Source organism: Tachyglossus aculeatus, chromosome 14 (genome assembly GCF_015852505.1).
Source record: "Tachyglossus aculeatus isolate mTacAcu1 chromosome 14, mTacAcu1.pri, whole genome shotgun sequence".
NCBI classification, from domain to species: domain Eukaryota; kingdom Metazoa; phylum Chordata; class Mammalia; order Monotremata; family Tachyglossidae; genus Tachyglossus; species Tachyglossus aculeatus.
Window position 1 is genome coordinate 29,525,847 of NC_052079.1, and position 25,733 is coordinate 29,551,579.

The following is a 25,733-nucleotide window of genomic DNA, read 5'->3' on the forward strand; positions in this document are numbered from 1 at the left end:
CAGTGCTTTGCACATAGTAAGCACTTAACAAAAGCCATTATTATTATTATTATTATTAGTCCCTGATCATTGTCTGCTAAAATAAATACTGAATTAACTATTGGGTTGACTTAACCATGCCTGTTTTTCTTCGTAAACCATGAATAGTTAAACATCAATTATCCAAATCCTAATGATCAGAATCTCAACATTAGTGATCTTGATTGCACTTTCCACGAGAGCAAGGCCTAAATGGCAGAAACTAGGATATATGATAATCATATCAGACATAATTTCTGCCTCTCATGCATCTCACAGTCTTAGAGAGAGAGCCAGTATTTTATCCCCATCTTATTAATGGAGAAACTGAGGCACAAAGAAGTCAAGTAATTTCCCTACAGTCACAGAAAAGGCAAGTGGTGGATCTGGAACCAAGATTCAAGTCTGATTTCTGATTCCTGATTCCCTATCCAGTGATTTTTCTGCTAGGTCAAGTTCACATGCCTGGCAGAGGGCTAGATATCCCTCTGGGAGGAGGCTGGCTCCTCTGCCAAAAGTAGAATAGGAACTCCTTCCCAGAGGACAGAGCTGAGCTCTCCTGTACCCAGAGCAAAGTGAAGACAGGAGGTTAGGAGTTATGTACTGGCTATGAGACATGTGCCTGTCTCCTCCCCAGAGACCCCATCAGAGGAGAACTCCATGTTGTACACTGAATCTCTCTTGACCTAAGATACACCTAAGGTAAAAAGAATGCCAGAGCAAGTTAATTTGATCATTATTTCAGACCAAACAGGATTTTTTTTTTCCTGACAACCATTGTGTCCTCAGTAGCTGTAAATATTACCCCCAGCTTTGTTTTCCAGCACTTAGGACAGTACTTTGCACATAGTAAGCACTTAACAAATGCCGTCATTATTATTATTATTTTCAGAATTTTTTGTCGCTGTCTTTTCCAATTTGTGGTATTAATTCAATCCCTACTTTGATCATGTTCTATTTGTGAATCTGGTTCAGACATAGACAACTGGGGCTTAGTAATTGGATCCTGCATTGGCAAAGTTTGATCCTTGTATGTAATTACACAGAAAAGTAGGTTTGGTGTGGGATTCCTTCCTTGCCTCTTTTACTCTCCTTCCCTACTTCAACATGGACACATATGTCATACCTCATATTACCTAAAGTGTGCACCTGTCTCAGTTGACCATTCTGAAAAGCTGGGGGATGGTACTCATTCAGTCAGTGGTATTTAGTGAGGGCTTACTGTGTGCAGAGCACTGTATTAAGCGCTTGGGAGAGTACAATACAACCGAGTTGGTAGTCACATTCCCTGCCCACAAGGAGCTTACAGTCTAGAGGGGGAAACAGACATTGAAGTGAATTACAGATCTGTGCATAAGTGCAGGAGGTCCCTGCTAGGTTTTTAAGGACATTAAATTGTCATAGATGTAAACTTCTAAAGTCAGTTGGGGGGATAGACTTAAATTTCAGGGCTGTGCCACGAAAGGTGGGATTAGTGATCATTGTTGAACTCTTAATGACATCTATATAAAGGGTACCAAAAAAGGCACTACAGTAGAAATGTATTCAAATACCATCCTTCAGTAAGGCTAACAGTTTTGCAATTTTTGCCCATATTAAGAAGTGGCTAACATCTTGGGAGACACATAACATGAAATGAGAATCAATCAAGCAATCGTATTTGTTGAGTGCTTACTGTGTGCAGAACACTGTACTAAGAATGTGGGCGAGTACAATATAATAGACTTGATAGACACATTCCCTGCTCACAAGGGGTTTACAGTGTAGGGGGGCAAAAACAGACCAAAATGAGTAGTTTATTGGATAGAGCATGGGCATGAGAGTTAGAAGGACCTGGGTTCTAATTCCAACTCTTCTACAGAGTCACTTGGGCAAGTCACTTAACTTCTTTGGGCCTCAGTTACCTCATCTCTAAAATGGGGATTAAGAGTGTGAGCCTGAAATGGTACAAGGATTGTGTCCAACCTGATTAGCTTGTATATATCTACTCCAGCACTTAGAACAGTACTTGGCACACAGTAAGCACTTAACAAGTACAATAATAATAATAACCATAATAATATTTAATATGAATGAGTAAATGATGGCTTAATGTTGTGGGGTGGAAGGTGGGATGAATTAAGGGTTTAAGTCCTAGTGCAAGGACAACAGAGAAGGAAGCAGGAGAAGAGGAAATGAGGGCTTGGTTGGGAAAAGCCTCTTGAAGGAGGACACGTGTTTTTAATGAGGCTTTGAAGATGGGGCGTGTGATGGTCCATTGGATATGAAGAGGGAGGGAGTTCCAGGCCAGAGGCAGGATATAGGTGAGTGGTTGGCAGTGAGAAAAATGAGAATGAGGTACAGTGAGCAAGTTGGTGTTCAAGGAATAAAGTGTGTGGGCTGAGTTGTACTAAGAAATCAGAGAGGTAAAGTAGGAGGGGGCAAGGTGATGGAATACTTTAAAGCCAGTGGTGAGGAGTTTCTGCCTGATGCTGAGATGGATGGGTAACCACTGGAGGTTCTTGAGGAGTGGAGTAACATCGACTGAATGGTTTTGTAGAAGAACAATCCAGGCAGCAGAGTGAATTATGGACTAGAGTGAGGTGAGACGGGAGGCAGGAGAGCAGCAAGGAGGGTGATCAGTCAGTCAGTGGCATTTATTGAGCACTTAACTACGTGCAGAACACTGTACTAAGCACTTGGGAGAGTATAACAGAATTAGTAGACACGTTCCCTGTCCATAATGAGTTAACAATCTAGAGGGGCATTGATGCAGTAGCCAAGATGGGATAGAGCAAGTGCCTAGATCAACATGGAATCAGTTTGGACAGAGAGGAAAGGGAGGATTTTAATGTTGTGAAAGTTGAACTGACAGAATTTGGTAACAGATTTGTGAATTTTGTGAACAAAGAATTTAGGATCATTTTATCCTTACTCTATCTTCTGACTTGGTTCTCATTTCCATAATTCATAGCCACACATAATAGATTTTGTCTTCTTGTATTCAGCCATTTAAAAGTCCATGGGATATCACTTCCATTAAGGTCTCATCAATGAAATCCTCTCACAAGTTTGCTAGAGTGGAATAATTAGTTATCACCATAATTATCCTGGTGACAGAAAATTAGAGATCGGAGAAGCGATAGCCAGTTGCTGATGATATTGGAAAGATTAGGAAGACTTGGTGGAAACAGAAAATCAGGTCTCTCACAAGTGTCTGAAAAGCTGAACTGGAAGTTGAAACAGTTGCTCTGGAGACCACTGAAGAACTTTTGGCATCACCAGAGGAAGAAAAGGCTCCAGATGGCTAGATGTGGTGGAGATAGAGTTTGTGGACCATAGGCTAATGCATGCATATAGCACAACACACAGTCCAACACAAAAACATTGTGATTGTATAAAATGCATCTTAAATAATTTGTAAAAAGGGAAGACCGACAATTAAATTGAAATAAAATATAAAGAGAACTTATTTTTAAATTCATTAAAAATAAGAATTAGCTTGTATCTTATTGGTCATTTTCCCAAATACATTGACTTCTGTTTAATTAGGTGGTGTGTAGATACACCCTGTTTAATAAGAACAAGAATATTTCATTTAAGATCTATTTCTTTAATTTGAATGTCTTCATAAAACAACTTTTCATTAGTTTTTTCCCAAGAACCTTAAAAAGAAATGGGAATATTTTGCATTTATTGTATTGCATGCTTCCTTACTAATACAATACTGAGTGTACCTTATAGAAATCATTGGAAGAATGAACATGGTTGAAACATCTCATATTGTGTTAAATTTGAATTTCAATCCTTTTCCCTCTCTTCTAGTCCTAGCAGGTGAAATCTATTAAATTTGAAAATTTAGAAGGTAATGAAATTTGATTGTGACAAATTACTCAAGTCTTCCTCTGTGGTTTTTTTTTTTAGTTCCAAGTGCTGTATTTGATTTGCAAATAACAGAAGTAGAAGCCACATTAATACGGATTACTTGGAAGAAACCACGACAACCAAACGGAATCATTAGCCAGTATAGAGTTAAAGTGCTTGAAAGGGAAACAGGAGTAATTTTGGAAAATATCATTCTCACAGGAAAAGCTGAGGTACTATGTTTTCATTTATGTGAATACATTCAGTTTCCCCATAGTGCATGCTTTTACTATATGTTTTGGCTAGAAGATTTTTAGCGAAATATTTGTGGTTTCAGTTTCAGAAGAAATGGTGCATGTGCATATATACACATGCAATTAGAAGAGATAATATTATGTCAACTATCCTTAGAATGGGGTTTTGCAAGAATGCCCCCCTCATGTCATAAAAAATCTGGATGTACTAATTAATTCTTATTTACCAATGTTGTTATACTCTCCCAAGTGCTCAGTTCAGGGGTCTGCCTGCAGAAAGCACCCAATAAATGCCTTCCATCGATTGAGCGATTCACTCGCTGTTTTCCCTGGCATTAAACCTAGCAGCTGCTTTAGCACTATTTTTGACAGTCTCAAATCTGCAGCATTGAAGTAACCTGGAGACGCTACATGAACCATTCCTTAGGGCTGCACTATCTGATTATATCCCACGATGGGAGGGCTGGGTCATTGAGGTCCATGTTACCTTACTGAAATTAGGACCTGAAAGAGTAATTTTCATTTGTTGGTCATATTGGCCATCCAGATGAATAAACCAACTAGATTTTAGTAGATGTAATCTAACTAATATTGTACAGCAACTATTTTGCAGATTAAATGGTATGATGTGTGACACATGCATGCAAAGCTTTATTGTTCAAAACAGTACTTACGGAAATAAATATAAAGATCCAGAGAGTCAAATTTCATTTACCATTGCTTCCTAGACAGTTAACCTAGAGTTAGGAAAATATGTTAGTAACATATTGGAACTATCTTAGATGTTATCATTTTAAAACCAAACAATTTTGCATTTTGTATTTTAAATGAAATTTTTTTTTTGGCCTGAATATTGCCTTTGTTGGACTTCTGACAGATATTGACTTTCTCAGAATGGTAGGAGTTCGCTGCTATCCATACAGTAGCTCATGATCCTTTCTATGTTTCAGTGGCCTATAAAATGAGAATCATATCAATGGATCCAAGAAACATTATACATTATAAAAATTATTGCATTATAAGTGTTTAAAAATCCTATTTATCTTTTCTTTTATGAAACAATAGATAAGTAAAGTAGAAAATACAGAGTTTTGGAATGAGTCAGTAAATTAGGGCTGGCCAGGCAGTTAACCTAGGATAAGGCTTTTTAAATTCATATTATATGATCAATAGCATGGAAAGCCTGAACACCTGCATTCTTCAACTCATTATAACTGAGTGTTCAGGGGAAAATGTAAGTATGCAATAAATACGATTGATCTTTAGTGGCCACAGAGCCCAAATTCTTAAGATAATTGTCAACTTTCCATTTGACTTTGGTACAGCGTTCAACTGAGGATAAGTAAAAACCCTTTAGAAATAATTTAAGTAGCATCTTGACCATAGGACTTTACCTTCATAAAATGGAGTTTACGCTATGTAGACTGCCCTTAATCCCAAAGATGTATTTCAATCAGTCAATCCGTGGTATTTATTGAGTGCTTACTTTGTGCAGAACACACTAGTAGGTGCTTGGTAAAATACAATACAGTAGAGTTGGTAGACAGATTCTCTACCCACAAGGAGCTTGCAGTCTAGAAAATGGGAGACAGACATTGAAATAAATTACAGATAGGGATAATGGGAGAGTATGATGGTAACATTCCTTTTAAGAAGTTGGAGAATGACATGTAAAAATGTATGATAAAAAAATAGATCCTGGAAAGAAATCCACCAACCTTCAGATACCTATATCATTAGTTAAATCTCCAGCTTTTATTCTGACATTTAATATAAAGTAACTACTAAATCTACTTGTATATATTCATATTTTTTATTTCAGTATAAAAATGATTTTGTGGCCCCGGATATGTGGAAAGGAAATTCTAAAGCACCTTTCCTAAATAATGCGAAGGAAGCAGTGGCTGGATTATACGAAGGTTCAGCTGAGATGTTTTCCGCAGAGAAAGCAGAGTCTCCGATTCTATTCCCTAGTCTTCCCAGTGATAACATTCCCATAGTGAATGGAGTCGAAGAACTTTATTCCACAACTGGTATCTCTTTTATTTTCTTTAAATTTTATCCGAACGGCGCTTACCACACTCACAAGCGTGAACCTGAGCACTGCGTTCTATTAAATTATGAATGGGTCATGAGCTGTAATCAGATTCATTACTACCTCATCCAGCAAATGAGAATGCCACACAGGCAGACATTTGCACCCATGTGACCCTTCCTCTCAGAGAAAGTAGCACCCTAGAGTCATCAGCCGAGCTGCATAGACAATCAGTTATTACAGTTGCCCAAAGCAGGTGTGATTGCAGGGGATTAACGTATCTTCAAATCCTTCTCAGGCCTCGGCAGCTTTTGACTAATAGGTTTTCAAATGTCACTGAAGGTAAATAGGTCAAAAAGTTACAACTCTAGTGTGTGGCTGACAAACAGGTGGAGCTGACCCCTGTGACATGATGATGTCATTAGTGTATACACTTGTTCTGCAGTGTCAATGCAACTTATTGTTTCTTAAGTGAGTGTAGGTATTCGATGCATTAAACAAGATTTGTTTGACAGGTACTGTCTTGATTTATCTCTGAATTTTTAAAAGAAAGTACTTAAACAGCAGACCCTATTTTTAGCTGTCGTCAGTTTTCTTAGTTCCTCTTCAAAATGATCGGCATATACTTTTAATTTTTTTTCTGAAATTATATTTTAATCAATTTTAATCACCTAGGTTTATATTTGAATTTTTCAAATAGAACTAAGCACTGATCTAAATGCTAAGAGACTTAGGTTTTCTGTTGGCAGTTAGGTCAGGAAGAAAACTAGTTTTTTGTAGAGTTTGTGTTTAAAGTAAAATTTCTGAACAAACCAAAAATATAACCTCCAGGCTATATACAAACAGTCCTCATACATAGTTGGTTCATGAAAACTGCATTTTAACTATCAAAAGAGCATAGGCCTGGGAGTCAGAGGACCTGGATTCTAATTCCTGCTCTGCCAATTTCTTGCTGTGTGAACTTGGGCAAGTCGCACAACTACCTGTGCGTCAGTTTTTTCAACTGTAAAATGGGATTCAGTCCCTGTTCTCCCACTTATTTGGACTGCATTATGGAATTATTTGTATCTACTCTAGCAATTAGAACGGTATATGATACATAGGAAGTGCTTAACAGGTATCATCATAGCAACAAATCTAATGAAAGGAACAGTGTTATAAATAAGGAATTGGTGCCTGAAGGAAGATACCCTTTCTAGCCCCCAGGCCTTTCCTGCCTCCCACTTCTCAGCACTCTGAACCTGACACCTCCCCTGCCCTCCCTTCTGTTCTGTTTGGTTCTTTTAGTTCTGTTTGGCTTTTGCATTTTTTTTTATCTTGAAAGCTGCTGCCACCATAAATCAATCAATCAATCATATTTATTGAGCGCTTACTGTGTGCAGAGCACTTTACTAAGTGCTTGGGAAGTACAAGTTGGCAACAGTCCCTTCTACCACAGCCTGTAACAACTTTGGGCAGTCCATTTCCCTGTCCCATCAGTTTGGGAAGCAGAGGACCTGGGTTCTAATCCTGCCTCTGCCAGTTGCCAGCTGTGTGACTTTGAACAAGTTCCTTCACTGTGCCTCAGTTTGCCCATCTGTAAATACCTGGACTCTGTCACCCTTAGATGGATTCTCATGTGAAATAGAGATGGTGTCTGACCTGATTATCTTGTACCTATGAGTAATACAATGCTTGGCACATAGTAAGAACTTAACAATACCAAAATTACTATTATTATCATTATTACTATTATTGTTATTATTAGCTTCAGAGGGCATGAGGTATATGTGTGTGGGTTGGGGAAAGAAGGGATGGGGAATTCAGAATAGAGAGTGAGAGCTGGAAATTCATTTGCTAAAGCCGGGGTCCATGGCCTAGGGAAGGACTCGGTGAGGGAAGCAGTGGCAAGAAGAGGGTGGGTTTTACTTACTTGATAAGACTGGTGGGTGTTGAGAAGCTGAATCTGATTTGTCAAAAACCTGAAACAGGGTGTAAATATAGAAATCTTGGAACTCCATTTACCGTAACTCCAATTGATAAGTTGAGGACTGCCTGTATTGTATTTGAAATGCCTGTGGATGCCAAGACTATCATAAGCAAAGCGTATTAATCACTTATTTCCAAGCAGCAGGGATCACCTATTAGATTTTGATTCCAAATTACTAGAAGAGAGTAGGAAAATTCTAAAATCACCAGGGTAGCAAATAACTTGGTCAGTTTCCCAAAAAGTTTAATAATGCCTTTATTTTCTTTGTCCTTGCTTTTTACCTTTAAGTCATGACAGCACTGAAAAAATACCTAGTTATTCAGACTTAGATACTAATGGATAATGGTAATAATGATAGTGTTCATAATTTGGTATTTGCTAAGCACTTACTATGTGCCAAGCACTATATTAAATATTTAGGGTAGATTAATCAAGTTGGTCCACATGGGGCTAACAGTCTTAATCAGAGGGTGGAGGATTTAATCCCCATTTTACAGATGAGGTAACTGAAGCACAGAGAAGTTACATGATTTTTTTTTTCCCCCCAAGGTCACAAGTGGAGGAGCTGGAATTAGAATCCAAGTCATCTGGCATGAGGCTCCTGCTCTTTCCACTAGACCTCACAGCTTCCCAGCGGTCTTTTCACCTGGAAAGCACTAGCACTAGCTTTTCCCTAGGGAGAGTGTTATTTTCAGCCTCCATTAGGCTTTATGTGCATAGCCACTTTCCATATACTGGATAGAGAGATTGAGACATCATCTCTAAATTGATTGTTAGCATTCTCTACTGTGACTTATGGTAACAGAGTGCAGTAAAGAATCTTATATCTTATGGCTTTCACCATCAGTACCATGTGAACCTATTTGAAGTCCTATTATTTGAGATATTTCTCATCCTCAGAAGTTTTACATCAGTGGGATTTTAGTTATGAGAAGTCTGTAGCTCTCCCTCTGTTGTTCAAGTATAATTTCCCAAGTTTGACATTTAAGGAACTGTTTTATTATGATTAGTGTTTGCCTCTGTATTTTTTCATTGATTATTCTTCATAAAATTCTAATTACATAACCGACAAAATGGAAGCACAAGTAGAGTTAGTATACAGAAAGTAAGCCTAGATAGTTAGTGCGTTACAGACTAGATGCAACCTCGTTGAAAATCAGTCGTATTTTCAATGATGTGAAAATAAAAGTAATTTTGTGGTAAAGGAGTGGATTTTTTTTCTGATTTCCAGAAACAGGGAAGGAGTATACGACTAACATTTCAGCTGAGCAGCTGTCGTATGTTGTAAAGAGACTTACACCTTTCACCGAATATACAATCACCGTGTCTGCTTTCACCATTATGGGCGAAGGACCACCAACTATTCTTAATGTCAGGACACAAGAGCAAGGTAAAGTGAAAGAGGGTACAGATTTCTTCAAGTAAAAGATCCCTTTACCCAGTGATCTTTATAATGATTGAAAATTCCCTCATTCATTATAACCCTTTATGCTTTTTTAAAGTTCCAAGTGCAGTGCAGAATATGAACTATAAAAATATTAGTTCATCATCTATCTTGCTATATTGGGATCCACCAGAATATCCTAATGGAAAAATAACTCATTACACTATTTATGCAATGGAATTACATTCAAACAGAGCTTTTCAAATGACTACTAAAGATAACAGATTCCTTATAACAGGTAAGACAAGGTTTTGTGAAAAATAACTGATATTTTGCCATGAAAAATAACTGCACATTGACTTGAGCAGTGCGTTACTATGGACAAAACTTCCATCCCCATTGAGTGTCCAATAACTGACCTTAGAGTTAATTACTAGAGGAGTCTGATGGGGTCAGATGTATTATTTGAGAAGATTTTTTTTGACAGAAACTTTTTAGATGAAAACAAATCAGTGCTAAACAAATACCCATGAGATATAATATTACTACATGTTACTATTCCTGCTTCAGGAATAATTCCTGATACGTTGCTTTCCAGGCTGTTTGAACCTCCCTAAGAACTATTCTTTTACACAGCCAATCAATGTTATTTATTGAGTGCTCACAGTGTACAGGGCACTGTACTAAGTGCTTGGAACAGTACAATACAACAGAGTTGGTAGATGAGTTCCCTCCCCACAAGGAGAGTCTATTTCTGTATAAACTATGGTTATGTACATAAGTGCTGTGGGGATGAGAGTAGGGTGAAATCCAGTTGCCCAAAGGGTACAGATCCCAGTGCATAGTGAATGGGAAAGGGAGAAGTCTTAATTGAGAAAGACCTCTTGGAAGAGATGTGATTTTCATAAGGTTTTGAAGGTGGGGAGAGTAGTGGTCTGGAGTATATGGAAGGAGAGGGATTTCCTGGTCCAAGGGAGGATGTGGGAAAGGGGTCGGTGGCAAGATAGATGAGATTGAGGCATGTAGAGTAAGCTGGTAATCCATTTTAAAAAAACTCTAGGAAATGGGATTTTCTCCAATAAGCATAATAGGAGAACTGTTGATTTACAATGTTATTATAAGAATGCATTTTCTTAATCACTGTATAGCTTCAGCACAAAACACTGCAGGATCTAAGATTAGAACCCCTGCTGACTCCCAGGCTCATGCTCCTTCTGCTAGGCCACAGGAAACAGTGAACTGATGGGAGAGAACAAACAGAGCAACTGACAAGGCTCTCTGGCAAGCTTCAATAGGAGAGAGGTTGTGCTTCATGTGTTTGGGGAAGGAATAGATAAAAACAGTTACTATTGCCTCATCTCCCTCCCAGCATTCCTCTCCAAACTCCTTGAGCGAGTTATCTACACCTGCTGCTTCCACTCCATTTCCTTTCCTCCAGTTTTCTCTTTGACACCCTCCAATCTGGCTTCCACCTCCTTACCTCCACCAAAACTGTCCCTCTCAGGTCAACAGTGACCTTCTTCCTACCAAATCCAACAACCTCTACTACCCCCGATCCTCCTCTACCTCTCACCTGTCTTCGATTCCTCCCATTCCTTCCATTTCCTTCTCCTGAAAACATTATTTAACCTTAGCTTTACTGACACTGTCCTCTTCTAGTTCTCCTATGTCTCTGGTCACTTCTTTTCCTTCTATTTTGCAGGGTCCTCCTCTGCTTCCCACCCACCCACTGCAGGAGTCCCTAAAGGCTGTTCTTGGTCCCCCTCTATTCTCCAACTACACCCACTCCCTTGGAGAACTCTTTTTGCTTCCTTGGCTTCAACAACCACCTCTACACAGATGATTCCCCAATCTGCTTCTCCAGCCCTGACTTTTCTCCTTCTATTCAGCTTGCCTTTCTTTCTGCCTTCAAGGCATCTCTACTTGGATGTCCCGCTGACACCCCAACTTAACATATCCAAAACAGAGCTCCTCATCTTCCCACCCACACCCTGTCATCCCTTTGCCTTATCCTTTACTGTAGACAACACCACTATCCTCCCTGTCTCACAAGTCTGTAACATTCGCATTATCCTTGATTCATCTCTTTCATTCAATCCACATATTCAATCTGTCTCTAAATCCTGTCCATTCTACCTTTGCAGCATTGCTAAAATCTGCCCTTTCCTCTCCATCCGAACTTCTTCTATGACGATCCAGACACCATCGATGTATCAATCAGTCATATTTATTGAGTGCCTACTGCATGCAAAGCATTGTACCAAGTACTTGGGTGAATACAACACAATGTAACAGACACAGTCCCTGCCCACAACAAGCTTAGTGATAGAGGGGGAGACAAACGTTAATGTAAATAGATAAAATATGCCTATGCATTTGATATTCACTCTACCCTCAACTGCTCAGCAACTCATCAATCATCATCATTACTGATGGTATTTATTGAGCGCTTTTTATGTGCAGAGCACTGTACTAAGTGCTTGGGAGATTGAGAAGCAGCATGGCTTAGTGGATAGGCTTGGGAGTCAGAAAGTCATGAGTTCTAATCCCATGCTACCACTTATCTGCTGTGTGACCTTGGGCAAGTCACTTAATTTCTCTGAGTCGCAGTTGCCTCATATGTAAAATGGGGTTTGAGAATGTGAGCCCCACATAGGACAGGGACAGTGTCCAACTCAATTTGCTTGTATCTGCCCCAGTGCTTAGTACAGTGCCTGGCACATAGGAAGCGCTTAACAAATACCATCATTATTTTTATTGTTATTATTGTAACAGAGTTGGTATACATCTTCCCTGCCCACAGTGAGTTTACGGTTTAGTCATATGTATTTATGTACATAATTTATTTCCATGTCTTTCTCCCCCTCTAAACTGCATGCCCTTTGTGGACAGGGAATTTGTCTACCAACTCCACAGTAATACACTCTCCCAAATGCTTTGTAGAGTGCTCTTCAAGGTGTAGATGCTCAATGAATGCTGTTGATAGGTTGTAATACATGAATGGACTCTCAGTGAATGGACTCTTACACAATGAAGACCACACAAACGCACACACGCACATTCTTGTGTGTATATATGTTCATTACACTATGATTACACTGTGATACTGTATATGTTGGAGATATGCTGGAGAAGCATGGGAGTCAGAGAACATAGGTTCTAATCCTGGCTCTGCCGCTTGTCTGCTATGTGACCTTGGGCAAGCCATTTAAATTCTCTGTGCCTCAGTTATGTCATGTGTAAAATGGGGATTAAGTGTGTGAGCCCCACGTGGGACAACCTGATTAAATTATATCTATCCCAGTGCTTAAAACAGTGCGTGGCACATAATAAGTGCTTAACAAATACCATTGTTATTATTATAATTACTATTATAATTATAATATGTGCCTATATATTTGATATCTTGTCTGTCTATATTTACATCATATATATAGACTATCTGTATATAAACATGAATGTGAACAGACATTAGTACAGTGCTCTGCACACAGTAAGCGCTCAATAAATACGATTGATTGATATAGTTGAACAAAACAGCAGGAGTGGAGCTGATTGCTGTTACGAAATATCCAGGCTTGGGCTTTTTAAATCCAAATGAATATTAGTTTTACCTCAAGCTGATGAAAATGCATAAGGTTATTTCAACCTTACTTAATTTTTAATACTGAAAGACCTAAAGGAATGAATGAAGTGGATTTTCCTTCAGTCTAGAAAACAGAGTAGTTGACATACATTGTAAAAGGAAATTTTAAAAGCAATATATAACTACTTAGTTCCTATTAAATTTCTGAAAAAATATAATTCAACACCACATCAGTCTTTTGGAGACACATGCTAACTTCTTTAGAATAAATATATTTTATTTTTGTGCTGGCAATTAAACTTTTTAAAAAGAGAATGTCAATTATTTGTTTAAAGTTTACCATTTTTTTCTCTCAACGGGAATTGAAAATTACCAAGGCTACAGTTTTAGACCAAATCTTCAACACACAAAGTCAAGTGGTGTATTGACAATTACCTAGTGAACAGACCTGTATACTTCATGACCATATATCACAGTTCAGTGTCAAATAAGATCATGGTTAACCTTCTTCTTCAGGCTGTGCTAAAAACCTGACACAGTAATCTTCTTGTAGTGATTCATTTTCATTTTATTTGTCATAATTTTAGATCTGAAGAAATATACAAATTATAAAATGAGAGTGGCAGCATCAACCAATGTAGGAGAAAGTTCCCTGTCAGATGAAAATGACATTTTTGTGAGAACTCCTGAAGATGGTAAGGCTATTCGGCATTTTGTGAGCTTCAGAATTTGGGTGTTTTTCAGTAGCTGTTTAAATATCCTATTTTTTTCAGTGAGGTTAATGTCAGAGGAAAATATAGATCTTGATCCCTGTGGGCTGTTTCCCCCACACCCTCCCATCCTCACATCCATACTATTCTGTGTCCGAACGCTTGGGCAGTTCAGCTCCAAGACCTTGACTTTTGCTCCACTAACAGAGTGGTTCCCTCTAGTAGCCATCTTACCATCTTGGAAAGAAGCTGAATGACTGCCAGTAGTGACAAGCATAGTACCACCGCTGCCTTTGAGGAGACAGCAGTGAAGTCTTCTTGGATGCAAACAGCCGCACCAGTGTTTCTGAGTTGGAAAGTGATCATGAGAGAAGGCCCACAGCCCCCTTCTCTGAGAAGGGCCTGAACTGCTACCATTTTGGGAAAACTCCATGTGGCTATCCCTGCCAGATAGCATGCTAAGACAACAGCTTCCATCTAAGTACACATACAGTGGGGAAGCAGCATTGTGTAGTGGATACAGCATGGGCCTGGAAATACAAAGGTCATGGTTCTAATCCTGGTTCTGCGATTAGTCTGCTGTGTGACCTTGGGCAAGTCACTTCACTTCTCAGTTACCTCATCTGGAAAATGGGGATTGAGACTGTGAGTCCCTCATAGGACGGGGACTGTGCCCAACCCATTTTGCTTGTATTCACCCTAGCACTTAGTATAGTATCTGGCACATAGTAAGTTCTTAACAAATACCATAATAATGATAATAATGCATTGGGAGTTGAAGTAAGAGTATAGATCACACTACCTAGGGGTTAGGTGTCATGTCTGTGTACTGTATTGCATGTCTGCCAGCACTTAATACAGTGTTCTGCCCACAGTCAGCATTCAATAAATACTATTAATCGATTCACTGATGATACAATCAATAACAGCAAGAGTACAGAAAAATGAAAAAATGAATGATTACATTTAGTATGTAAATTGGTCGAAGCCTAAGTGCCAAAGGGGACTGTTGGGGTGATATGATCAGGGCAGTTGGACAGTAACTGGGGAATGCCTTCTGAGGGAGACGGGTTTTTAGGAGGGAGTTGAGGGTGAGTAAGACTGAGCCTGTCAGTTTGGAAGGGAGTGGGGAGTTTTAGAGATGGGAAAGAAAGCATGGGTAGTAGGGGTGGGCAAGTAACGAGTGAGGTGTGATAAGGAAGGAGGCCTAAGCTGGGATGTAGCAGGTAAAGAACAAAAACCTAATAAGGGGAGAGCAGGGAGAGAATCTTGGCCGTTAGGAGCAGATGTATCAAATTTTATTCGAGAATCTCTTTGGCAGCATGGACAGCTGTTCTTGTATGCTGTGGGGAATTTGGATTATTTTAGGAACTTGTGACACCATTTGCCTTCCCAAAGAATGAAGCAAAAATTGCATTCAGGTCAAATCAATCATTATTATCCTTAATAATAACATAATAATAATAATAATAATAATAATAATAATAATTGTGGATTTAAAAAAAATATTTGTTAAGCACTTACTTTGTGCCAGGCACTGTACTAGGTGCTGGGGTAGATACAAGACAGTCAGGTTGAACACAGTCCATGTGCCACATGGAGCTCACAGCCTTCATTCCCATTTTACAGATGAGGGAACTGAGACACAGAGAAGTGAAGTGAATTGCCCAAGGTCCCACAGCAGACAAGTGGCAGAGCCGGAATTCGAACCCAGGTCCTTCTGACTCCCAGGCCTGTGCTCTATCCATTAGGTCATACTACAATTAGTAAGAGTTTACTATTTGTTAAGTACTGTGTTAAGCGCTGGGGTATTTATAATAAAATCAGATGAGAAACAATCCCTGTCCCACATGGTGCTTATAGTCCAGGTAGAGATATTTCTCAATGCCTAATGCTTTGTACTCTAGCCCACTATCACTGACTTGAAGAAAGTTTTATTAATTTTCAACCTATCAATTATTATAAAGTAATCTAAGCTACTGATTTTGTATTACTCTCCATACAGAACCAGAGTCCCCACCCCAGAATGTTGAATTGGTTGATATTACTGCAACAGAAATAAACCTGAGATGGTCACCACCTGAAAAACCTAATGGGATAATCATCGCCTATGAAGTAATTTATGGAAATCCAGAAAAATTACTTACTAAAAACATTTCAACAACCAGTGCAATTTTAAGTGACCTAAAACCTTACACTCTTTACAATATTTCTGTCCGGTCATATACAAGACTTGGCCATGGGAATCAGATTTCTTCCTTGTTGTCAGTAAGAACATCTGAAACTGGTAAGATTTTTTTTAACAATATCTCAAATTGAAAAGTGCCCTAAAGTACTGATGTTGTCATATTATTAATGTTTCACTATTTTACATGGTCTGTAACTGCATTGGCAAGAATATTTTGAAGGTGATTTTGAGGTAGGTTGAGGTAGATTTTTGAATCTACATAGGACACATCTAAATATGACTCACTAATCCAACAGGATTGTGGATTGTGCTGTGTAACCAGGATAAATGTCTTTAGAACCCATAGTACTAGTTTTCTTTTTAAGAAGAGTGTGATGGTAAGAAGGTTGCCAAAGTGACGGACTACTTTTTAGGTTTTTACTTTCCTGTTCCCTACTCAGAATGACTTTCCTCTACCCAAACAGGAAGGATGAGGAAGAAAGAGGAAAAAAAGGGGTTTTGATGGAAGAAAAATCAATTCAGTTCAGATATCACATCTGACTAGAGAATTGTCCTGTTAGTGACTGGATATTATCTCCTATTGGAAGCGTAATGTGTTTGTCCAGTTGGAGTCTATTCCCCAGAGAAGATAGGGAACATTTAACACATTGCCATCTACTGGGTCAGGAGGCTGGCCAGGTGAGGGAAGAGGGGAAAAGTACATAGTGTGAGCATCTATGATTCCAATGTGTGCATTAATGGGCAAACATTGACTAGCTTTTATCCAGTTAATTTAAGAGGAATATGCTACTATTATAGTTCTTTGTATTTGAGCACCATAGGCCTCAAAGAAATTAGATTGAGCTACCAGATATTGTTTTGCCATGAGATTTTTTTTCCTAATGCACACCACCTGACAAACCTGGATCTCTGCCTAGTTGAGGTTTTTATTAGGGAAAAAGTCTCATGACAAGACATTTTCTGCTACCTCAATCTAATTTTTTGAGGGCTATAGTGCTAATTTATAATGACATATAACAGAAGCATATTTATCTCAAATTAATGGGCTAAAAGTTAGCTAACGGTAGACCCATTAATGCACACATGCAATCTCTATAAAATAAAATTAATTTTCTATGCTGTGGTCATATATTTGTGAGGTTTTCAAATATTTTTCATTTTGCATATCTAATTTTTTAGAATGGTTTTACTTCTATCTAGATTTTGTGATGCACATAAAACTATGACATTATGGATTAAAACCTTAATTAGTTTTGAGTTTTGTATTTAAAAATGCATCCTGTTCAAGTAATAAGTAAAGAGAATTAACTAAAATGCTAAAATACACAAAGAAAGATGTAGGAATTCTCATCATTTTTAAAAAATTAGTGGATAAAGATATGTACATCTTTTAGACTGTGAGCCCACTGTTGGGTAGGGACTGTCTCTATATGTTGCCAATTTGTACTTCCCAAGCGCTTAGTACAGTGCTCTGCACATAGTAAGCGCTCAATAAATACGATTGATGATGATGATGATGCTGTGATGATGAGGATGGGGTGGATATTAAGGCTTTAATAGCGGGGATATTGACCATATTTAGGATTCCAAAGACTGTAGCTCTGCAAATTGTAGCCTTAGACTTCAAATTCATCCTTCTAGACTGTCTAGTTGTGAGCAATCAATGATATTTACTGAGACGAAAATCTAGAAATCAGTCCAACCTCATCCACTTCAAGTTTATCCTTGCATACTTTAAATCTGCTCTCTTCTCTGCCTGGCAAAGTTATTTCTCCATCCTTATTGATACCCATGCTCACAATACTCTTTTTTATTGTACTTTCCCAAGTGCTTAGTACATGCCATGCATACAGTGAGCACTAAATAAATTTCATTGATGATGATGATTCCAAGGCAGCTGCTTAGCTGTTGAACAGAAAGGGCATGCACAGAAGGAAGAAGGAATATTTGAGAGAAGGTATCATTTCTACTAACTCTCTTTTACTCTCCCAAATGCTTATTAGAATAGTGCTGGACACATAGAAGGCTTCAAGAAATACTATTCATTCATTCAGTTGTATTTATTGAGCACCCAGTGTGTGCTAAGCACACTCAGGCAGTCTCAGGCAGGGCAATGTACCTTTGGGGGATATCCCTGGAGACAGCTGAGCCTGAGAGAGTGGATACTATTCTTTTTCACAAGCACTTAGTGTGGTGCTCTGAGCACAGTAAGAGTTCAATAGATACCATGGCTTGATTCTTAAGTGAAAGATTAAACAATCAGCATCAAAAGGCAATCTCAAAAACAGGCACTATAAAGTTGTGCTCCTCTGGAAGCAGCAGTAGTCCTATGGCATACTTCAGTCAATCAATTAATCTTCAATATACTGAAGAGATGAATTAGGCACAGGAAATTAGCTTAAAAGACAGGAAGATGGTGATCTGAGATGTAGTGAAGAAAGAAAGTACAGTAGTACTCTAGTAGGAGGGAGAGACCTGAAAGTCGAGTAAGAATAGGAACCATTATATTTGGCAAGAATGAGGCTCCTGAAAGAGTGATCTCAGAGTAAGATGACAGAATCCTGATTTTTAGACAAGAATAGGAGGAGGAGAGGGCAGTGATAGAGCTGTGTAGTGGAGTGAAATCCAGAGAAAATATTTTTAGATATTTATTCCATCCTCTTTCGTGTTCAAGAAGTATAAAAAAGTTATGAAATTCATTTTGATCAAATGTACCCCTTCCTAGACAATATCGTGTTATGGACCTTTTTCATTTTCCTAAGCTTGTACCAGTTTTTTTTTAAGCGTCACACTAGAATCCCATCTTAAACAACATTATTTTTCTCCTAAATTTTCTGTCATTATTCATGAAAATGAAGAATGCTGGCAATTGTAATGGTTACTCAGATTTATTTCATTTCTTTTAGTGCCTGATAGTCCTCCAGAAAATATCACCTACAGAAATATTTCTTCTACGGAAATAGAGTTATCATTTCTTCCGCCAGCTGTTCCTAATGGAATAATTCTGAAGTATACAGTATATCTCAGGAAGAATAAGGAAAATGAAGAAAGAATTATAAATACTACTTCTCTGTCACAGAAAATTGGAGGTGATCATATTTTCATGGTACCCTCAATTAAAAAAAGTTTTCCAATAGATTAAATTAATTTAGATTTCATTAGTTACAAGCAAATGGAAAGATTGTGTATTAAGCACTGTTTACTTTCTCAAATGGGCATTCAAGCCATTTCAAATAATCCCATGAATCTTCCCTTCTCTAATTTGCCATTATAATTCATTTTCCTCACAGTAGGCAATGAAACCTATTTGTAAGATTATTTCACCTGCTGATAGCAATTTGTGCCTTAGACAATGTTTTTAAGAGGAATTATTCATTATACTATTTTTAGGGTTGAAGAGATATACCCACTACCTGGTTCGAGTATCTGCTAGTACTATCAAAGGTGAAGGAGCTGAAAGTGCCCCTGTAACTATCCTGACTGAAGAAGATGGTACGTATAAAAGATCGTAGTGGTTAGTGTTAGTGTCATTGCTATGCCTTTATGCTGCTGCTGACTTTTTTTTTTGGTATTTGAATGCTGAGTATGTTCTGGGCACTGTTTTAAACGCTGGGGTAGATAAAACCTAGTCAGGTTGGTCACAGCCCAGCTCCTACATGGGGCTCACAGTCTTAATCCCCACTTTACAAATGAGGTAATCGAGGCACAGAGAAGTTGAATGACTTGCCCAAGGTCACACAGCAGAAAAGTGGTGGAGTCAGGATTAGAACCCAGATCTAGAAGCAGCATGGTTCAGTGGCAAGACCCCGGGCTTTGGAATCAGAGGTCATGGGTTCAAATTCTGGCTCTGCCAATTGTCAGCTGTGTGACTTTGGGCAAGTCACTTAACTTCTCTGGGCCTCAGTTACCTCGTCTGTAAAATGGGGATTAAGACTGTGAGCCCCCCAGGGGACAACCTGATCACCTTGTAACCTCCCCAGCGCTTAGAACAGTGCTTTGCACACAGTAAGCACTTAATAAATGCCATCATTATTTATTATTATTTAGATCCTTCTGACTCCCAGGCCTCTACAGATGCAAGTACACAGCCAATCTTCAGTTACCTCCAGAACTGTGCTTAAACTGATTTCTCATGACAAAAAATTGATATTTTCAGGTTTACTTTTAGCAAACTCTGCCTCATTTCTCTGACCCTCCCCAATGTCTCAGCTTTTAACTTGGTATTTAGGATGAATTTCTCCACTTGCTATTTCCCTTCCATTCTGTTCCATTTGTCATTACCTCCTCATCCCCATACTGAGCCCCCTTTTTCCTCTCTTCCGCCCCATCCCCCCCCGCCCTACCTCCTTCCCCTCCCCACGGCACCTGTACAGATTTATTACTCTATTTTACTTGTACATATTTACTATTCTATTTATTTTGTTAATGATGTCCGTCTAGCTTTATTTCTATTTATTCTGATGACTTGACACCTGTCCACATGTTTTGTTTTGTTATCTGTCTCCCCCTTCTAGACTGTGAGCTTGCTGCTGGGTAGGGACCATCTCTATATGTTGCCAACTTGTACTTCCCAAGTGCTTAGTACAGTGCTCTGCACACAGTAAGTGCTCAATAAATACGATTCAATGAATGGATAAATGAATGCTATATTTACTAGGCCATGCTGCTTCTCTATTTCATTCATTCATTTATTCAGTCATATCTTTTGAGCACTTTCTGCATGCAGAACACTGTACTAAGCGCTTGGAAAGTACAATTCAGCAACAGAGACAATCCCTCCCCACAACAGGCTTACATTCTAGAAAGGGGGAGACACACATCAAAACAAGTAAACAGGCATCAGTAGCATCAATATAAATTATAGCTACATCCAAACAAGTAAAAAGGCATTAATCTAAATAAATAGAATTGTAGATATGTACATATATATGCAAGTGGAGTAGGGGGGTAGAGAAAAGGGAATGAGTTGGGGTGATGGGGAGGGGAGGAGGAGCTGAGGAAAAGGGGGGCTTTTCTATTTATTCATTCAGTTGCATTTATTGAGCACTTAGTGTGTGCAAAGCACGGTACTAAGCACTTGGGAGAGTACACTGTAACAGCAAACAGACACATTCCTGCCCACAATGAGCTCACAGTCTAGAGGGGGAGACAGACATTAATATAAATAGATAAATTATGTAGTAAATTATAGATATATACATATGTGCTGTGGGGATGGGAGGGAGGATGAATGAAGGAACAAGTAGGAGCGGCACAAAAGGGAGTAGGAGAACAGGAGAGGAGGGCCTAGTCAAGCAAGAGAAGAAGCATGGGTCAGTGGAAAGACCCAGGGCTTTGGAGTCAGAGGTCATGGGTTCCAATCCCGGCTCCACCAACTGTCAGCTATGTGACTTTGGGCAAGACACTTAACTTCTCTCTGCCTCAGTTACCTCATCTGTAAAATGGGGATTAAAACTGTGAGACCCCCCCCCACCCCCCGGGGACAACCTGATCACCTTGTAACCTCCCCAGTGCTTAGAACAGTGCTTTGCACATAGTAAGCGCTTAACAAATACTATTAAAAAAAGCCTTCTTGGAGGAAATGTGCCTTCAATAAGGTTTTGAAGTGGAGAAGAGCAAATATCTGGTGATATGAGTAGGGAGGGCATTCCAGGCCAGAGGTAGGATGTAGGTGAGAAGGTGGCGGTGAGATATGCACAAAAAGAGCAGGCCTTAACTATTGTAATTGGAATTTTCTCTTTTATGGTTCTAGCTCCATTCAGTAGTCTATATACTATTCTGCTTTTCCTGCAGTGGTCACTGTCCTACTGCTCAGTGATAAAAATACATTTAACAGTCTTTTGTCTTAAGGTAAATTATTACTCCCTGTAGGATGATAGGCTCATGGCTAACTGTAGATTCTGTACCAAGAGAGTTCCTATTAGAAGGTACAATTCAAATTTTGAATCTCATTACACTTTTGAATCAATGATGATTTCCATCTTTCCATGCCCCATTCAGTTTTAAGATGAGTATGACCTTTTTTCTGCTATTTATGTTTCACATTTGAATAAACCATTGCTTACTGTCCATCAGGGAGAGTGGAGGATAAGAGTACAGGAGAAGGAGAAAGTTTTTTGATTTTCCAACTTCGCTGGTGACCCAATAAGAGCATTCACAATTGTATCATCACTCCCCTGCCCCCTGCTATTCTTTCAGTCGCTTAAAATCTCGCTTGCCCTCTGGATCTATGGATAGTGAGTTGTGCTCAAGTCAGTCAGTCAATTGTATTTATTGAGCACTTACTGTATGCAGAGCACTGTACTAAGCACTTGGGAGAGTAGAATACAACAAGCAGACACATTCCGTGTCCTCAAATGAATTTACAGTCTAGAGTGGGAGACAGTCATTAATATAAATAAATTATGGATAATAATAATAATAATGATGGCATTTATTAAGCACTTACTATGTACAAAGCACTGTTCTAAGAGCTGGGGAAGGTATAAGGTGAACAGGTTGTCCCACGGAGGGCTCACAGTCTTAATCCCCATTTTACAGATGAGGGAACTGAGGCCTACAGAAGTTAAGTGACTTGCCCAAAGTCACACAGCTGACAATTGGCAGAGCTGGGATTTGAACCCATGACCTGTGACTCCAAAGCCCATGCTCTTTCCACTGATTCTCTAATACATAATAGATATGTATGTAAGTGCTGAGGGGCTGGGAGAGGGAATGAATAAAGAGAGGAAGTCAAGGTGACACAGATTGGGGTGGGAGAAGACATGAGGGCATCATCTCACCATTCCACCATTGCACCATTTTAGCACCTCTTCTATATATGCAAAGTGCCCCTTCCAGCTGGGCATTTGCAGACTTATAAAATCATTAAGGAAGTGATTGTGGGTGCAGAACAGGGCATGTACAGAGGTCTGACACCCAGAGAGATATTCACAAAGTCACCCATTAGAGCAGGGGACCTCAGAAGTTACTTATGCCACCCTTTTCCTGTAAAGATAACTCAGATCCCACCAAAGTTATACAACTGACCTCTCCCTTGTATTCCTAGTGTTTTGCAGCTTTCCTCTCTGTACATTGAATTATCTCTCTATCTCCTTGGTCTTCCTGTGCCCTACTGTAATCTGTGTCCAGGTAACCTTTATTTTTTCCTAAAGCTCTGATGTGATGAACCTTGATGCAATTTTAAAGAACCTTGATGCTCTGCCACGTCTGCTGTGTGACCTTAGGCAAGTCACAATACTTCTCTGGGTCTCAGTTACCTCATCTGTAAAATGGGGATTAAAAGAGTGAGCCCCATGTGGGGCAGGGACTGTGTCCAACCTGATTAACTTGTATCTGCCCCAGCACTTAGTACAATGCTTGGCACATAGTAAGCACTTAACAAGTACCATTATTATTATTATAACTGCCATTTCCACCATTCCAAACTCTTAGTACAGAGCTCTGCACTCAGTAATTGCTCAACCAATACCACTGATTGATTGATTCATCTTGGTACTACAAGTTGATGGGCTGGGAATGGACCAGAGAGATCTAGCCTGGAGATGTAGATTTGGGAAATCTACATAGAGATGGTAGTTTAAGCTTAATTTCATGAATCTCTTTCAAAGAAGCAAATATTTATTATCTTTTATTTTGAAGTAGTGTTTTTTAGAGCCAGGGAATTAATATCTCTGAAACCAGATACCCAAAAAGAGATGCAGTGACTGGTGACATTCAATATTTGATAGCAGTTTTATTGTAATGCCATTGAGGATAACGTAAAATTAAAATACTACTACAGCTGCTGCCATCTTTCTACAGTTCGTAATTATAGACATTTACCGAATTCAATAAACCTTTGTTTTAGAAAATCTAGCATTACCCCAATGCTGAAACATGCACATTTTAAGCCAGTTCATAGAAATAAAGTGTGAGTGAAGCACAAATAACTTGGAAAGACACTGTTCACAACACTATACATATGCCTTTCTACAGAGTACACACTGTTCAGAGATCAGAACAAATGCTTCACAGATTTTCTAATAACCATACAATGCTTTCAATTTCCATGCATGACTACAAATGTGACCTAAACTATTAGATCATTTTATATTAAATGTTTGAAATAAAGTAATATAATTACTATAATATCAAATCATGTTATCTATGCTGCTATCTAGAAGAAATTATTTTGCTGCATTGTTTTACAAGAAAAACAGATTATTTTCAGTGCCATTTCCTTTCCAGCAAATGAAAGATATAGTAACCCAAAATAGAGTGTCTTTAGTAAAATGCAGAAAAGGTATTAATCTACCCCCAAAATTCATAGGATTTTAACCGGGATGGAATTGAGCATCATATGTAAACTCTTCACTTCCTGAGAATTTAATTACTTAGTAATAATGGCATTTTTCCTTTTATTAATTTCATGATTTCATGACCAATGTAAAATGTTTGACTGTTTCCTATTTGAGGTTAGAAGTGACCCCTGGTTTGTCTATCGTCGTTCAGTATTATGCTTGTCACTTTTGAACTTCATGCTCTTTATTAATTTTTGCCAAATCTCTTTGGTCTGGAAAATTAGTTTACTGTATTTTATATTTATTCACATCTATAAAGCTTTTGTTTTTATCAGAAGAAAAAATGCTAACCGAAATGTCCTTCCTTGGTCAGTAGGTGAATCACTGTGACAACTGCTGTTCGATGTTCTCATGAAATATTTTTTTCCATTCAATCACAGAAGCAGATGTTGTAACCCCACCGTGCAAAATGGTCTTTCATCATAATCAGGTTAAAAAAAGAAACAAACCTATTTACCACATCGGAGAGGATGTATTCATTAGAGCAGTCAGTAAAGACACTGAAATATTTCTTTTGTACTCTTATCATGATCTTTAATTAAAAAAATGCATCCTGTGCTCTCACTTTTCAGCTCCTGGTTCTCCTCCACAAACCTTTTCAGTTAAGCAGTTGTCTGGTGTCACTGTGAAGTTGTCATGGCAACCACCTTTGGAGCCAAATGGAGTTATCCTCTATTACACAGTTTATATCTGGTAAGATTCATTTTTTGAAGCAGTACTGAGGGCAGTTATTAAAGTGCTAAAATGATGGGATGCTAACTTCTCCTATAATAATTTATCCTTATTCCTTGGAAATAGAAATATTAATTTCACAAAACATCTTGACGATTGGAAAACATGATTTTGAAAGGATCCAAATTTGGTTAATTATCCAATCAGTGCTATTTGTTGAGTGGGTTTGGGGTACACATAAGCAAGTTGGACATAATCCCTCTCCTAAATGGGGTTCAAAAATCTACGAGGGAGAGTACAATACAATAGAGATGGAAGACACAGACATCTGCGTCAATGGGTTAACAATCTTTGGGCCTGAAAGCTAGCTTTCACCATTATAAAATTTTGTACCCCAATATTATTAAAGGTGGTATTTATTAAGTGCTTACTAAATGCTAAACACTAGGAAAACCATAAGATAATCAGTTCAGCCACAGTCCTGTCTCTCTGGAGGCTCACAGTCTAAGATACAGACACTGAAAGAAAGCACATTTTCTGTACGAACCATGTACCTCTCATACAGAACAAGACCGCATCCTATATTTCCAAACATATGTCACTTTATTGAGTCATGATTGAAAGACCATTATCTTCTTGTAGTAGCATTTTGGATCATTTTTCTTAATCTGCAGTACAATGCATTTGCTCATACTCATCCTAAATTTAATTGTTAAATCCCTTAATCAGCTA

The 25,733-nt window shown here is 38.6% G+C and overlaps 1 protein-coding gene across 1 annotated transcript in view; it reads left to right on the forward strand.

Moving 5' to 3' along the window:
- The window catches only part of PTPRQ (protein tyrosine phosphatase receptor type Q), a 187,727-nt gene that overhangs the window by 29,215 nt on the left and 132,779 nt on the right, over positions 1 to 25,733 (forward strand). Inside the window, exons 11-19 of the mRNA XM_038756691.1 lie at positions 3,922 to 4,094; positions 5,938 to 6,148; positions 9,351 to 9,509; positions 9,622 to 9,801; positions 13,677 to 13,784; positions 15,805 to 16,086; positions 18,894 to 19,076; positions 19,378 to 19,479; positions 24,902 to 25,022. Coding sequence (XP_038612619.1) covers positions 3,922 to 4,094; positions 5,938 to 6,148; positions 9,351 to 9,509; positions 9,622 to 9,801; positions 13,677 to 13,784; positions 15,805 to 16,086; positions 18,894 to 19,076; positions 19,378 to 19,479; positions 24,902 to 25,022 — 1,519 coding nt within the window. The remainder of the gene's footprint in view (positions 1 to 3,921; positions 4,095 to 5,937; positions 6,149 to 9,350; positions 9,510 to 9,621; positions 9,802 to 13,676; positions 13,785 to 15,804; positions 16,087 to 18,893; positions 19,077 to 19,377; positions 19,480 to 24,901; positions 25,023 to 25,733) is intronic.